Below are 13767 nucleotides of genomic sequence, written 5' to 3'. Positions count from 1 at the left end.
GTCCGTCATCCCTAACGGAGATCCCTCTCCGTCACCTCCTCCTCCGGGTCCCACTCGTCACCATGCTCCTGTCCTTCTCGGGTGGAGATAATAACACTCACCAAAAAGCGACCAACAGTGACCTCCCTTTTCGCCACGTAGGCTTCGGGACTCCGTCTTACGTCACGCCACCCCTGTTAAATCCACAAACAAAAGCGAAATTCAAATAAATTATAGAAGTTTTAACGAAAGACTCAGGTACTGTTTACTTTTAATGAAAAATTATATATATATTTTTTTTTAGTAATATTCAATACATTTTTATTTTTCATTTTTTATTAAAACTATTTATTTTAGATTTTTTTGTTAGTTTTCCTATAAATTATGATTGCTAAGTTCTATTTTTTTGCTTTTTCAATTAATTAATATTTTTTTTTGGCAACGCAGAAAAAAAGTACGCAACATGCTTATCGGGATAACTGCTGGGATGAATATGACAAAAATGTACAAACAGGGATTAAAGCAAGCTTAACAATTGACTGTAACGTGAAATGACGGATACACCCTCAACGGATGATCGGATCCATGTTAGAGAAAAACTATGTTTTAGATCTGAGAGCAAAGAGCGTGAGGAGAGAGAAAGAGAGGGATTAGTATTATAAGGAAGCAAGGAATAAAATAGTGGTCAATTCAATGGCTGGATCTCTACTGCTTCTCTACGGTCTACCCCACCTTTATTATTTTATGGTTTTATCCGTAACTGGCTAACTGCTTTTATCGCGTAATTTATCAGTGTCATAAATCGAAATCAGAATGCGTCGTATGAAATACACGCTTGAAATTTGTCCATGCCCACTGAATCATTGTACGGTGGTTTCTTCTTCCTATATTTACCTTAATGAATGTATTTTTGGCACTTAATCCTATTGAATGTTTCACATGAGCTATAATCTATTAGACAATGAGAATATCTTTTCTATATTATAAAAAGGTTTATTTCTTCCATTACATTAAGAAAAATTAAACTCTTAACCTATTCTGAAAGTAATTTGGTACTTACGTATTTACTTGCTTGGAACAATTTCACTCTCGATCAGATTGAGCTTACAAAAACAGAAAATGTTAGCTTGAGGTTCACACTAGCATAGATTTGTAGTAGCAGCGGCATTTGACAACCATTGAACTTTGTTTAATGTTCTAAAAGTAAATTGACATAGTTTTTTACGCCTTCACATAAATAAAAATCTGACTCTGTCATTGAACATGATTTGTAACAATTAAATATCTCCCTTAATACTATAAACAAAACATATCTAATGAGTAAGAGAGTGATACGCGTACAATGCTTGTGAAAACACAATTGACAAATGAATAATTTCATTTGATGAACAATAATGGACATTGTACACTCAAACAAAACATTACTCAAGGGAGGGCGACACTAGTGTGATGCTTGAGGAAACCAATTGAGAGCTTGAGTTTCTCTTGATGTTAAACAACAGATGAATATGATTTGTACAAATCTCTCCTGATATCACGCAATAAAAAAAAAAAAAAAAAACATTTGTACGCAGTAAAGAGAGTGACACTAGTGCGATGCTAGTGAAAAACCATTGACAATCGGAGAATTCTTTTGATACTGGTGCATTGCTTGCGTAATCTTCTGATACTTAAGTTATACTTTAATAAACTGCTTAAACTCTTCTCCCTAAGACCTACTCCAACTCTTGAAGTAGAACTCAAATTTTAGGGTCAAAACTTACTCCAATTTGCTCCAAACTTAGGACAAATATGAGTTAAAACTCAAAACTTATTTCTGGTATAGATTTTTTAGTATGATTGTCACACGAGGTGGTACACCACGTGTCCCTATATAAATGATGGGATATGTGTGTTAAAAGGTTAATAGCTTAAAAATTAAAATTTTCCATCATTTACATAAAAACACGTGGTGTATCATCCGTGTTTCCGTCACAACTAAAATTTTTTCCATTTCTTGGCCAAATTTAGCCCAAGATTCCCTTAGAGTTAATGGAGCTAGTCCACCATATATGTATATTTTTTTTGGTTTTATATTTATAAATTCATTGAATCCAATTGTTAAGATCTAATATGATGAAATCCAACGGTAAAAAAAAAAATCTAACGGTCCAAATTTAAATCCAACGGCTAAAGTAATTAAGAAGAAAATATTTTATGTGTTTCATATTTTTTTCATAGTGTTTCACGAGTTTCATGGTGTCAGTTAGTGATTTTTCAATATTTGTCAGAATCTAAATTTTTTTTAAGTTAAAATATTCATAAAATTAATTAGAATAGTCTACATAATTTTTTTCTTTTAAAAAAATTACTTCAAGAAAAAAAATAGTTTAAATTCATTCTTTAATAATCTAGGGCTAAAATTTTAATCTATAAGAGTTGGAGCAAAAAAACTGTTTCTTGGCTAAAAATTTTGAGTTTTAACATATGGATTGGAGATGATCAGCGATGAAGAAACTACAACAATTCTTTTTCACACAATTTTTTTTTTCCATAATATTCCCAAATTTAACAAGTAGTTAACCCATTTGGAGAAAAATGAATTATAAACTAACAAAAGGAAGAATCATGCAAATTTTGAACATCATTTTTTTGTATCTTTTTCTTGGTAACCGAACACCATCCGTTCATTTTTCATGTGGGATAACCACAAATAACTCCAACGTCTATTTGGTGACCCAATGAAAATTGGAAATTATCCCACAGAAGCAAATTACGACATAAACCCATTTTCTTCGTGACCCGACGGTTTTTATGGATCCGGCGGGCCACAAGCAGCCACATGATAGCATAATGCTCCACGTGTCACGATCACATGGCAGTTGGAAAGTGGGTCCACTCAATAGCGAAGAACCGAACCTTTAGGTGGGTTCCACACACCTGTTATAGCCGGTTCTTTAGGTGGGAATTACCGTTAGGTCCGGTGAGAGGGGTCAATGGTATAAGAGGCGGGGGTTTAAGCAATGGTTGGTGGTTTTCAGAGGGTTTTGGCGATCAGAGGGAGAGAGAAAGACCAGTTTTTTTGTTTGTTTTAGAGAGAGAAAAATGGGTGTTATTTGAACCGGAAGAAAAAAATCTAGATTTTCCGGGAAAATATGGGATAGAGAGAAAATGGGTGAGAAAATAGCGTAAATTTCCGTATCATTGTTGGTTTGATTTCTCCGACAATTCCCCGATCTTACATTCGCCTGAAATTTCTCGAGATTTTTCGATTCTGGGCTTAGAGATTTGAGGTTTGAGCGAACAATCGTTGGCTAGAGGTGAGCATGTTGTAATTTTTTTGGCGAAAATTGTTCAAGCTTGCGTTTTTATTTTTATTTTTTTATGTACGGTTTCGATGAGCCTTTCCCGAACAGTGTGTTTGGTTGCCGAGAAAGTGCGGAAAAGGGGAGAGAATTGCTTGGTTTTTGACTCGGAATTCGACCCAGAATATTTTTTTTGGCTCGAAATTATGGGATTTTCCGCTATGAAATTCTGAGCAAACAAACGAGGTCTTAAAAAATGATTTTTTTTGTCGTTGATTTTTGTGGACGATCTGATTTGCTTCCAATTGGGTTTGATGGATTCGATCTGAGTTTTCCGGTGGGAATTCATAATTTCCATCCCAATTTTAGTTAAAAAATCTCAAATTTCTCCCTGAAATTCGAGAAATGAAGATTCTCTGTTCGTTTTTGTCTGTTATGGAGACCCAATCTGAATTGTGTGTTCTTCAAGGTCGATCTCGGCCGAGGGTTTTAGACCTCTTTATTTTTTTCCTTCAGATTTTGGATAATTCCCTGAGGATTAAGGGAATTAAATTGTCCCAATTTTTCAGAAATTTCCCTTTTGTTGGCTGGATTTTGAATTTAGATCTGTCTTTTGGGTTTTGCAGTGGTTTAAGGACTTTTGTTTTTATTCATTTTTTTCTTTCTTTTTCCCGCTTCTCATTTACTCCGTCAAAAATGGCGAATTTTTGGTTCTCCTGACAGGAACTGTTGAGGATTTTATTTGATGGGTTCGATTGTCATTTGTTGTTTCCTGGTATATTTAAGGTTTATTAACCTGTTACCTAGTCTCTGTTTTTTTATGTTAATTAGTTTTTTCCCCTTATTGTTTCTTGTTCTTCCTGGGTTGCTATGTCTATGTTTTTTCAGTCAGATCGTGTGGATCTGATCAGAGTTTCGGACATGAACTTATGCTTCTAGGTTGTAATTTGATATATCCTTGTACGTTTTTGGAGTTTTTGTATGCTCAGATGCAATCGAATTTGGGTAATAATGTTCCGAATATCTCCCGGAATTCTATTGATATACTCGTCGATTAAATGTTGCGTGATAGAGTGAATTATGCGAGATCATTTTCTGTGATCCGAACAATTAGATTTTATTTTCTGCGAAACTGATTGCTTGCATTCATCTCTGTTTTCAGGACGTAGCTTTTGGATTCTCATTGGTGGTGGTCGTGTATATTAGTTGAAAGGACTAATCTGAGTCCGGGTTCTTTGTAGTTGATGTAAATTTTCGTGGTATGATTTTTAAGATATGGTGATGCAGAAGAGGTTGGATTACGGATTCAATGGCTATCAGGTGCCTGTCACTCCTAAAGCTTATAGATCAGCAAGGGTACGTGTATCCAACGACTCTTTATGATTTACATTTTACGTTTATGATCTATATGCTTAATGTTTTATCAAATTAATCCATATGCTTAATTTTGATAACGATTTTTCAGAAGCGGCGTGCAGTTAGAAAGATGGTTGAAGACAATGCAATGGGTGCATTTGACTTGTTGGCCACTGTAGCTGGCAAGTTATTGCTCGAGGGAGAGAGTTCTCCCGCTTCCAGTCATACATCAATCGGAAAAGTTCAATGTGCAGGTATTAAGGAGAATTATCTGGCTGGAGATAAAACCTTGAAAGTGGAACCTTGTGATCGAGGCAGTTGTGATAGGATACCTTTGGTATCTGATCATATGTCAACAGGTCAGAATCTAAGTTCGTGCTCCAAGGCTTCTCCAGTTCATCAGAATGAAAGTCATTCGGTTATGACAACTTCTAATGGCTCGGAGAGGTTTGTTTCTGACATGTTGGCGAGTGGAAAATGCAAGAATGAATTGGGAAGTCTTACTGGGAAAATAGAAGCAGGCTATTCTGGGAACAGGGAGTCTGGTGAATGTAAATTAGATAATAAAGTTAAAATATTAGTAAAGGATGAGACTAATAAGAGTGGGGAGGTGGTTACTGGTAACGGGCCTGATATGTGCAGTTTTCAGGATCCGGTTGTCTGGGAAGGTGAACCTCCTCCGCTAGTTAGTTCAGATAGTAGCACCAAGGTGCCTATGTATGTAGATCATATTCCTCAGAGATCTTTCCCCGCTAGCCGGGATGATGTAAAATTAGTTGGTAGAGATGATGACGAAAATTTCTTTGGGTGTACTCACCCTAGTACAGCCATGAAGTATTCAAGGCCAGCGCCGTCGCGTATTGGAGACCGAAGAATACGGAAAATATTGGCTTCGAAATATTGGAAAGTAGCTCCAAAGTCGAAGGATGAGACACATTCTAATTCCTGTAAGTGGCTGCCTCGTACTAAAAGAATTTGTGAGTTTCTCGAGCTTCCTTTCAAAGTTTTAGTAGCAATGCTGTGTGGTTTCGCTAAACTGTTTTCTAATATCAATTATTATCTTTTTCTGAATCTTTAGATCGGGATATGAAACCAAATTACCACAACAGGAAGAATTGCTACAAACGTCAAAGATCTCAAATGAATATGCCTTTCAAGAAAAGGAGGCTTTTTGACCGTAGCACAGTTCCAAATCCTGATCAAGGTATTAGTAGAGAGGGATTCTTTGACTTGCGGGGGAAGGGAACCAATGTAAATGCTTCTGCTTCGTGTTCAAAGATGCAAGGTCATTTTCAAAATCAGATTCTATTCAATCAATGTGATTATCTTGATGTGTTTTGGAATGTATGAGTTTTTTTTACCAAGTAGTATGAAATATTTATGCAGCCACTGGGATGTCTTCTTCGGTAGGAGGTCAGCACTCATCTTTCCAATCAAGGAATTCGCATGGTACAAAAAAAATTTCATGAGCGCTTGATATGTACACTTTTAATTTGATTCGTGTCTTACATTCCAAGAGATTTTTACAAGAAGGTGATTTTTCCCTTATTCAGTGAAGCTCAGGATCAAGTCGTTTAGGGTTCCAGAGCTATTTATTGAGATTCCGGAGACAGCAACTGTTGGTTCATTAAAGGTATTTCAGGACTATTTTGATTGTGCATCTCCCTCTAGTTTAGCTATGTAGTATACTGGATTTGTTTATATGAGAGACATACCGCACTTTCTCATGGTGTTAGTTCGGGTCCTCATGATGTGCGATCATTCTGCAGAAAACAGTTATGGAAGCAGTGACAGCTGTACTTGGTGGTGGATTATGTGTTGGTGTACTTCTTCAAGGAAAGAAAGTGAGAGATGACAACAAAACTTTACTGCAAACAGGAATTTCTCAAGATGACCATCTAGATTCTGTGGGATTTTCCTTGGAACCCAACCCTTCCCGAACCCCTCTACCTTTATGTTCTGATGGTTCTCCAAGTATGCTTCCCTGTGATGAAGTAAAGCCTTTAACAAGGTAATGCAAATATGCTCTGGCCTCGTCAGTTTTGCACCTCGTTCAGTTTTTTATTTCTTCCCTTGCGTACTAATTCATTACAGATGGTGGTGCTTCTTTTCGTGTTCATTTTTCTCTTTTTCCAATTGAATGCTAGGGTGATTCTGAAACTTTTTTACAACGTTAGCAACTTAGCAGTCAGGTTGTACATATTAGTCTGGTCTAGTGCTATGCAATCTCAATCTTGTAGGATTTCGTAGGATTGCTTTCAGACCAAGACTAGAAATTTAGTTGCTATTTAGCTAATAATGATTTTGCACCAGGTACCAACCGGGTCCTACTGGTGAACCCCTACCTGAACCTCATATGGCCAGTTTTGGGAGCTACATTGAAAGTGATCATGATTCAGCACCCTCTCCAACTGATATGTCAGCTGAAAAAAGCACAACAGATTCTAAAGCACTGGTTGCTGTTCCAGATCTGAGTATGGATGCATTGGCTGTGGTTCCTGGGAACAGGAAATCAAGGCGGTTTGATATTGGACAGCGCCGAATTCGTCGACCTTTCTCTGTTACAGAAGTGGAAGCACTTGTCCAAGCGGTTGAGAAACTTGGTACCGGAAGGTATAAATGATTTACGAGCATAAGTTTTGATTTTGTCCAGCTTGACTTAGTAAAATTTTGCTGTGGTGTGGAGTTTTAATGGTTTTGCTTAAAAGAGTAAACTGTGAGCTTTCAATAGAAAACAGTCCCTTCTGCTGCAGTGTGGAGTTTTAATGGTTTTGCTTATTTACAGGTGGCGTGATGTTAAACTACGAGCTTTTGACAACGCTAAGCATCGAACATATGTGGATTTAAAGGTAAGGAGTCTGTTTGCCAATGATAAAGTTTTGAGCACGAACATTGTTTCTTTTAATCTTTTCTGGTTACCTAATTGAGTCCCCGGTAAAAGATTTCAAATTTAAATTTCATATCATGTGTTACTTTCACATGGCTTATGATTGCTTCCTCACCATTATATTTTACTAATTTATGAGTCCTTTTCTGCGGCTTGGGCCCGCTCGAGGTACTTAGTTTGATCTGGTCAGTCTGTCAAACAGCTTGCTTGAATTAGAGGCAATGATTAGGCAGTCTTTGTAGCTTTGTTAATCTGCATAACTTTACCTGTTGAATACAACTGTGAGGGAATCTCTTATATTCTGAACTTACACGCATCTCCTAAATCTAACTTTGTCTGTTAAATACTTTTGCTGCTGTGCTTTTTTGTTTTCTGTTTGAAAACTGCTTAAAAAGTGAGGGATGTGATGTGGGTTTGGTTATGATTGTGTCGTTTTTACGGGTTGTGTAGGATAAGTGGAAAACCCTAGTGCACACGGCGAGAATATCTCCTCAACAGAGGCGGGGAGAGCCCGTCCCGCAGGAGCTCTTGGACAGGGTCCTAACAGCTCATGCGTACTGGTCCCAGCAGCAAGCCAAACAACAGCTCAAACAGCCCGAGACTTGCCTTCTCGTCTAGATGTCCGATCAATTGTTTTCTTTTTGTATCTTTGTTAATGATGTAAAAAAAGTATGACAAGAAAGTAGGAGTTGAAGGATGTTTATGTAATATCAGTCTGGTCCGCCGTCGCTCTCTTGCCACGGCTCCCTTTCCCCGAACGGAGAGGCCGCCGGCCCTTGTAAATGGATGACAAAATAAGAAGAGCGATGGCTAACTGAATTCTTTAGAAACCCAAGTTGTTGGTTGGTGTTTCCTGATCTTTTTTTTTTCTGGTAAATGTGGTTTGGGTTGTTATGAAGGTCTTAGTTAATGTAATGTTGATTTAGTTGTTAATTTAGGGTTAATGCTAATGCAACTCTTGTAATCTTCCAATTTGCATTTCAGTTGCAAGTAGATATTATAATTTCAAGGCCATCTTGGTCTTCATATATTCCAAATCTACTGTTTATAATCTAAGTTTGATCCCAGCATTTCTATTTCTTGCTATACTCAAATGGGCATGTCACTTTAAAGATATTTTATACGTGATTGTTAATGAGTTTTAACTTTCTCTGCACAATGGGTTTGAGATATCGATATTGTAACGGGCATATGCCACTTATTTTCAAGCCAACCGCATAGTGGTATGAGTTCACAACTTTTTCATATGTGTTCATGCACAATTAGTTTAACATACTGCTACATTGATATTCTCGAAAATCCTACCTGGTTAGACTCGAAAATGACAAATTGCTTAAACTTTTAAAAAAAAAATTTGAATCAAACTTTTTCTAACATGAAGGTGGAACTGATTTATTTAATTTTTAGCTTCTGTGGGGCCGTGGGGGGTTGTGCAAGTGAATTGTGACGAATATATGGACCCCTTTAGCCTTTAGGGTACCAAAATAAAATCAGAATCCCACACCCTTCCATCAATATTAATCATTTTTTTGAAGTTTTTCTATTTTATGCAATAATACTCTATTTAAAAAAAAAATTAGCTTAGAGCTAGGCATAACCAGACATTGAACTCAACACAATATTGTACATCCTAGCTGTGCAAGTAGAACATAAGATCTCGCATTTACACGTGAAGAAAAATACCACTAAATTATGATACTAGTAATTAGTTGATGTTTTAGTAATTTTAGTCCCCAATTGAATTGTGGAAAAATTGAGTCGATTACTTTTAACTGATTTTTTGACACACTTGATGATGAAAGGCAAAGTTGGGAGCATAAAGTGAGTTCAAAGGCAAAGTGCGTCAAAGCGACTTTCAGATGACTTTATACAACATAAGCTTTGTTTATTAAATTTGCTTTTGGGACAAACAACACTATAAATTTTCGATGATTAATTAACTTACAAGTAGTCACAATTTACCATCAAAGTCGCTACAAGATTCAAATATATATAGGAGATAGTGACATAAATTAAGCCTATAAACAAACAAGTATGGGTGGTGTCTAGTTTTCCTAGTAGAAAGTAGAAACCTAAAAAAGACCACTGCTCTAAAAATTTCCGCCTAAGTCCCGTCTTGGTCACAATCTAGATGGCTGGCCATCACTCAGATTAATCCTTAAGTGTTTGAAAATTAATAAAGAGTGTCTGGACCTGTTTAGGCACCGTCTATACCTGCCTAGGTGCCGCCTATACCTGCCTAGGCCACGACTCTCACTTAGATAGAAAATAGATAACTTTCATTTTGCATTTTATTTTTCAATAAATTGTAGAGACTTTTTGAATATTTGAATGAAATTTTTTTATATGTTTGTTCTCAAAATTTTCAATATATTCTAACACTTTAATATGAAATAAAAAATCACCTAGACCCCTACCTGTTACCCGACTAATGCCTAGCACATTTTAAAACCTTGCTAAAGATAGAATAACGAACTTGACAGATTGAGGCAAAGTAGGGAAGAAGAATACGAGAATATGCCAAGGGCATGTGAATAATTGAGTTGATATATACTTGATCCTCCTCCAAGTTGTTGAAGTCTGTTACTTCACACGTATGTCATTCAAAACCAACAATGTTGGAAAAATTGTGATGGTCCCACCTCCCCACAATTTTGCCAAATTGCCATTTATTACGTCCATACCTCTCTATATCTATATATCTATCTCTTTCGTGTAAAGTGTACTAATTCTACATGGATTGTATAAATAGGAGTGGATTTGTGGTCAATATTAATGGGGTTGTCTCTTTGTGCCACAATTCTCATTTACAAGAGAACCACAAAAGATGTATGGGTGGGAATATGACTATCCCTTGCTATAAAAGGCGAATAATGACTTTAGGTTTTTGGTTTTCTTAAAACTTAAAAACAAAACGAACAAAAAAGTTTGAGGAAAACATGTGGCGAGACATGATTGTCTGTCTGATACGGGTCATAGCATGTTCGTACCAACCCTTATGGGATAGCCATCACCATGAAGGCTAGTTCCACAATGTAGAAAGGGAGGTCGGTTGTTCACAAAACGAACTGAGTTGCAAAAGTTGATTGTGGAGTGAAGTAGGTCATGCAAGGCATGATGGGTCTTACTAGGTTCGCATTGAACCCAATCGGCATTTTCATTCAAAAAATTGTCAAAGAGTTACCTCAAATCGACAAAGTGGTAGGCACGCTTCTTGGTCAACTGTCATAACTCGCATTTGCAAAACCAAACCATAATTTGAGCAGTCAATTTGTGCACATTTCTGTAAAGGGCTTATAAATATTAGGCCTCAGGATACCCAAGTGGCCTGGGCTTGCTTTATGTATGATAGAATCGGCTGGATACAAAGCAACAAGGGACTTCACCTCAAGGGTTAAGGCTTCTTTGACCTTGTAGAAAAAGTATCAAGCCCAAGGGTCCATTCAATTAGTGCGCAATTTCCCGTTCTTTTTTTTTTCCCCTCAAGAGTTTAGGGTTTATGATTTAGAAAAAGACATCGGTTTTCCGAATTTTTTGAATTTTTCAGAAAAGAGATCAAAATTAACATTTTGTTTGGACACAACAATGTGATAGAACAATTTGACGATAGAAAAAGCTTTAGTTGTTTGATCTCATTATATATAATTGAGACTACTTTTCTAAGAGATGGAAAATAAAACCGCCTCGTGCCTAATTTGAAGTGAAAACGATAATACACATGGTATAGATAGTCGTACAAATATAAGAAAGAACATGGGATTGTAAAAGTTTTTCTCAAATACACACAATTAAATCCAAAGATACATTGGACTTGTTGCATTTTGTTTGATTTCTTGAGGAGCACTACTAATCTTTTTGACTATTTGGTAGTATGAACGCAGAGAGAAACCTTCAAAAGAAGGAAAAGGAATGGACTAGAAATGATGAGGTCCCAAAATGTTACTGAAAAAAGACAAAGCTGCTAATAGTGACACCAGCACCAAGAGCTTACATTCAATGGATAAACATAATATAACTACTAGTGGCCACTGGGGTATGTGTAAAGTATATGTTTGAATAAAAATCGTAGGCCTGCTTTTGGGAAATGAAAATGACAAAAGAGGAATTGGGAAGATACATACAAAATAGGGTCCTAGAAAGATTGGATCAATCCCATTTTATATTTACATTTTTGTTTGCATTGTCCTTCAAAATAAGGGGCAATTGGGTAGGATGTTGTATTGTGTTGTGTAGTAAAATTTGAATTTGTATTGAGAATATAAATTAAATGAAATTGAACAAAGTAATATTCATATACTTATAGTGACAAAGTAAGTGAATTTCACAATAATGAATTTAGACATGAGTGAGGCGACGCGAAGTAAATAGGGTTGATTGAGTTGGCCTTAATCATGCCAACTTATTCAAGTTAATAATTAGTTCGTGTTTTAGGTTTTAACACCCCAAACTGGAAAATAACACACTTTAACACACTTATTTTCTCATGAACCTCATAAGCTGTATCACATGAGGTAATCCATTTAAATTGAAAATGAAATAACAAGTTTAACCTTTTTGTTTGATGTAAAGATTATATTTCACGCTTTATTTTTAGTTATGAACATTAAAAAAACAGTAATCGTGTCATTATGTGTAACCACATTTAATTATCACGTTTTGCTTGAGTTTGAACAAAATGACCAAAATAATGAGGGTTTTTTTAGTCAAAATGATCTTTGAGATTAACATCTCTTCATTTTAGTCCCTGAGATTTGAAATTAATAGAAGTGGTCTTTACGTTTGTCCACCGTCAATCATTTTGGTCAGTTCATGAATACCTTGAACTTTTGTCAATCATTTTGGCCCATTGTTTATTAATGAGGGGTATTTTTATCATTTTGATTCTTATTTAACATAATTTTTAACGCAAGGAAAAATGATTGATGGTAAACAAACTCATGGACCATTTCTATTGATTTCAAATCTCTGAAACCAAAATGAAGAATTATACCAATCTCAATGACCATTTGACTAAAAAATCAAATAATAATCGTGTTGTATTTAGATGGACTCTAATTTTGTTTGTGTCGACACAAACCAAACCCGTGAGCACATAGCCCTCAGAAAACATTACAGAAAAATAAAACCTTAATTGAAAAAAACTCAATGCTTTTAATTGGGAATACAACATTAGGACGTAAATCAAAGGCAAATGGACCTTGAACCCTAAACCCCAAAGAGAAATTGACTCAAACTATTTCCGACATTTTGGGCATGTAATGAATTTATATAAAAATGCCTTTTTTTGTAATTCGTGAAGCATCGTGCGTGTCGGAGATTGTCACCTCTCCAAACTAGTATGCATGCATGCATATCATTTTTTTCTCATTTCAATTTTGGAGAAAAGGGAAATAAGGGGCTTGTGATCAACTCTCACACATGCAAACCTAACCCACCATGAGATGATATTTATGATGCATGCACGTTGATCTTATATATACATGACTTGCCAACCAAGCCTCCCTAGTAAAATCATACGACAGCTTTTGAGATCTTTGGTTGCTTTTTTGTTTACAATATCCTTCTGTTTCTGGTGCACACTACACATGGGACGAAGTTACTTCAAGATTCTCCACTGATTGACTATCTTCATCTCAATGTACTTGTATGTTCTAAGTTTGAATCCAAGCAGGCTTCAAAGTTTGAACCTTGAATATACAAATACTAACCAAGAACGCTTGACTGGTAAGTTAAAGAAATATCTGTATATTTATTTGTCTTGTTTATACGGTCATCTAGTGATTAAATATTTATGATCTTTCACTGTCAAATTTGGTAGTAGTTAAATATTTATGATCATCTTTCACCGTCAAATTTGGTATCATGAGTGGAGATTAAAACATTAAAAATGAAACCCATCAGTCTTAACGTTTGATATTCCATGATTAATTCCTAGGTGACTACAGGAACATTTCTAATATTTATTCACTGAGTCTGAAACAATAAAACTTTTGTACGAGTTATATTATTGAATCCCAAGTCAAATATTAAACAGAAAATTATGGTACAAAAGATAAAACTCGATCCATTAAGATAAGCTAAACTAATTCTTGATCACCAATTATACACACGCATTATAGGGTTAATTCGTGGTAGTTTAACTACTTGGAAAAAGTCACAGTTGATACTCAGACATTTCATATTTTAATTATATTGTTTGTTTGTTTTGACAGACGATATAGCTCAACGCGCATGCAATCAAACCTCAGACCACACAAGTAT

The 13767-nt window shown here is 35.8% G+C and overlaps 1 protein-coding gene across 3 annotated transcripts; it reads left to right on the top strand.

The window, feature by feature from the left end:
• Nucleotides 1-2980: 2980 nt before the first annotated feature.
• LOC126591168 (telomere repeat-binding protein 5-like) lies at nucleotides 2981-8562 on the top strand. Of its 3 annotated transcripts, none has more exons than XM_050256751.1 (10): nucleotides 2981-3278; nucleotides 4426-4619; nucleotides 4729-5566; nucleotides 5698-5904; nucleotides 6006-6068; nucleotides 6173-6252; nucleotides 6389-6630; nucleotides 6933-7232; nucleotides 7405-7468; nucleotides 7957-8562. In XM_050256751.1, the coding sequence occupies exons 2-10, from the start codon at nucleotides 4539-4541 to the stop codon at nucleotides 8122-8124; spliced, it is 2043 nt and encodes a 680-aa protein (XP_050112708.1). In that variant the 5' UTR covers nucleotides 2981-3278; nucleotides 4426-4538; the 3' UTR covers nucleotides 8125-8562. The 3 variants fall into 3 exon arrangements, with proteins under 3 accessions (XP_050112708.1, XP_050112706.1, XP_050112707.1); XM_050256749.1 differs by having other exon boundaries at nucleotides 4729-5596; XM_050256750.1 differs by lacking the exon at nucleotides 2981-3278 and adding an exon at nucleotides 4104-4268 and having other exon boundaries at nucleotides 4729-5596.
• Nucleotides 8563-13767: the final 5205 nt, after the last annotated feature.

The sequence above is a fragment of the Malus sylvestris genome, chromosome 11 (assembly GCF_916048215.2).
Source record: "Malus sylvestris chromosome 11, drMalSylv7.2, whole genome shotgun sequence".
In the NCBI taxonomy this organism is placed as follows: Eukaryota; Viridiplantae; Streptophyta; class Magnoliopsida; order Rosales; family Rosaceae; genus Malus; species Malus sylvestris.
This window is presented reverse-complemented; position numbering and strand designations above follow the sequence as displayed.

Coding starts and splice junctions, on each gene's coding strand:
- LOC126591168 (XM_050256749.1), top strand. CDS start 4,539: ATGGTGATGCAGAAGAGGTTGGATTACGGATTCAATGGCTATCAGGTG. Junction 4,620..4,728: donor AAGCTTATAGATCAGCAAGG/GTACGTGTATCC, acceptor ACGATTTTTCAG/AAGCGGCGTGCAGTTAGAAA. Junction 6,631..6,932: donor GAAGTAAAGCCTTTAACAAG/GTAATGCAAATA, acceptor ATTTTGCACCAG/GTACCAACCGGGTCCTACTG.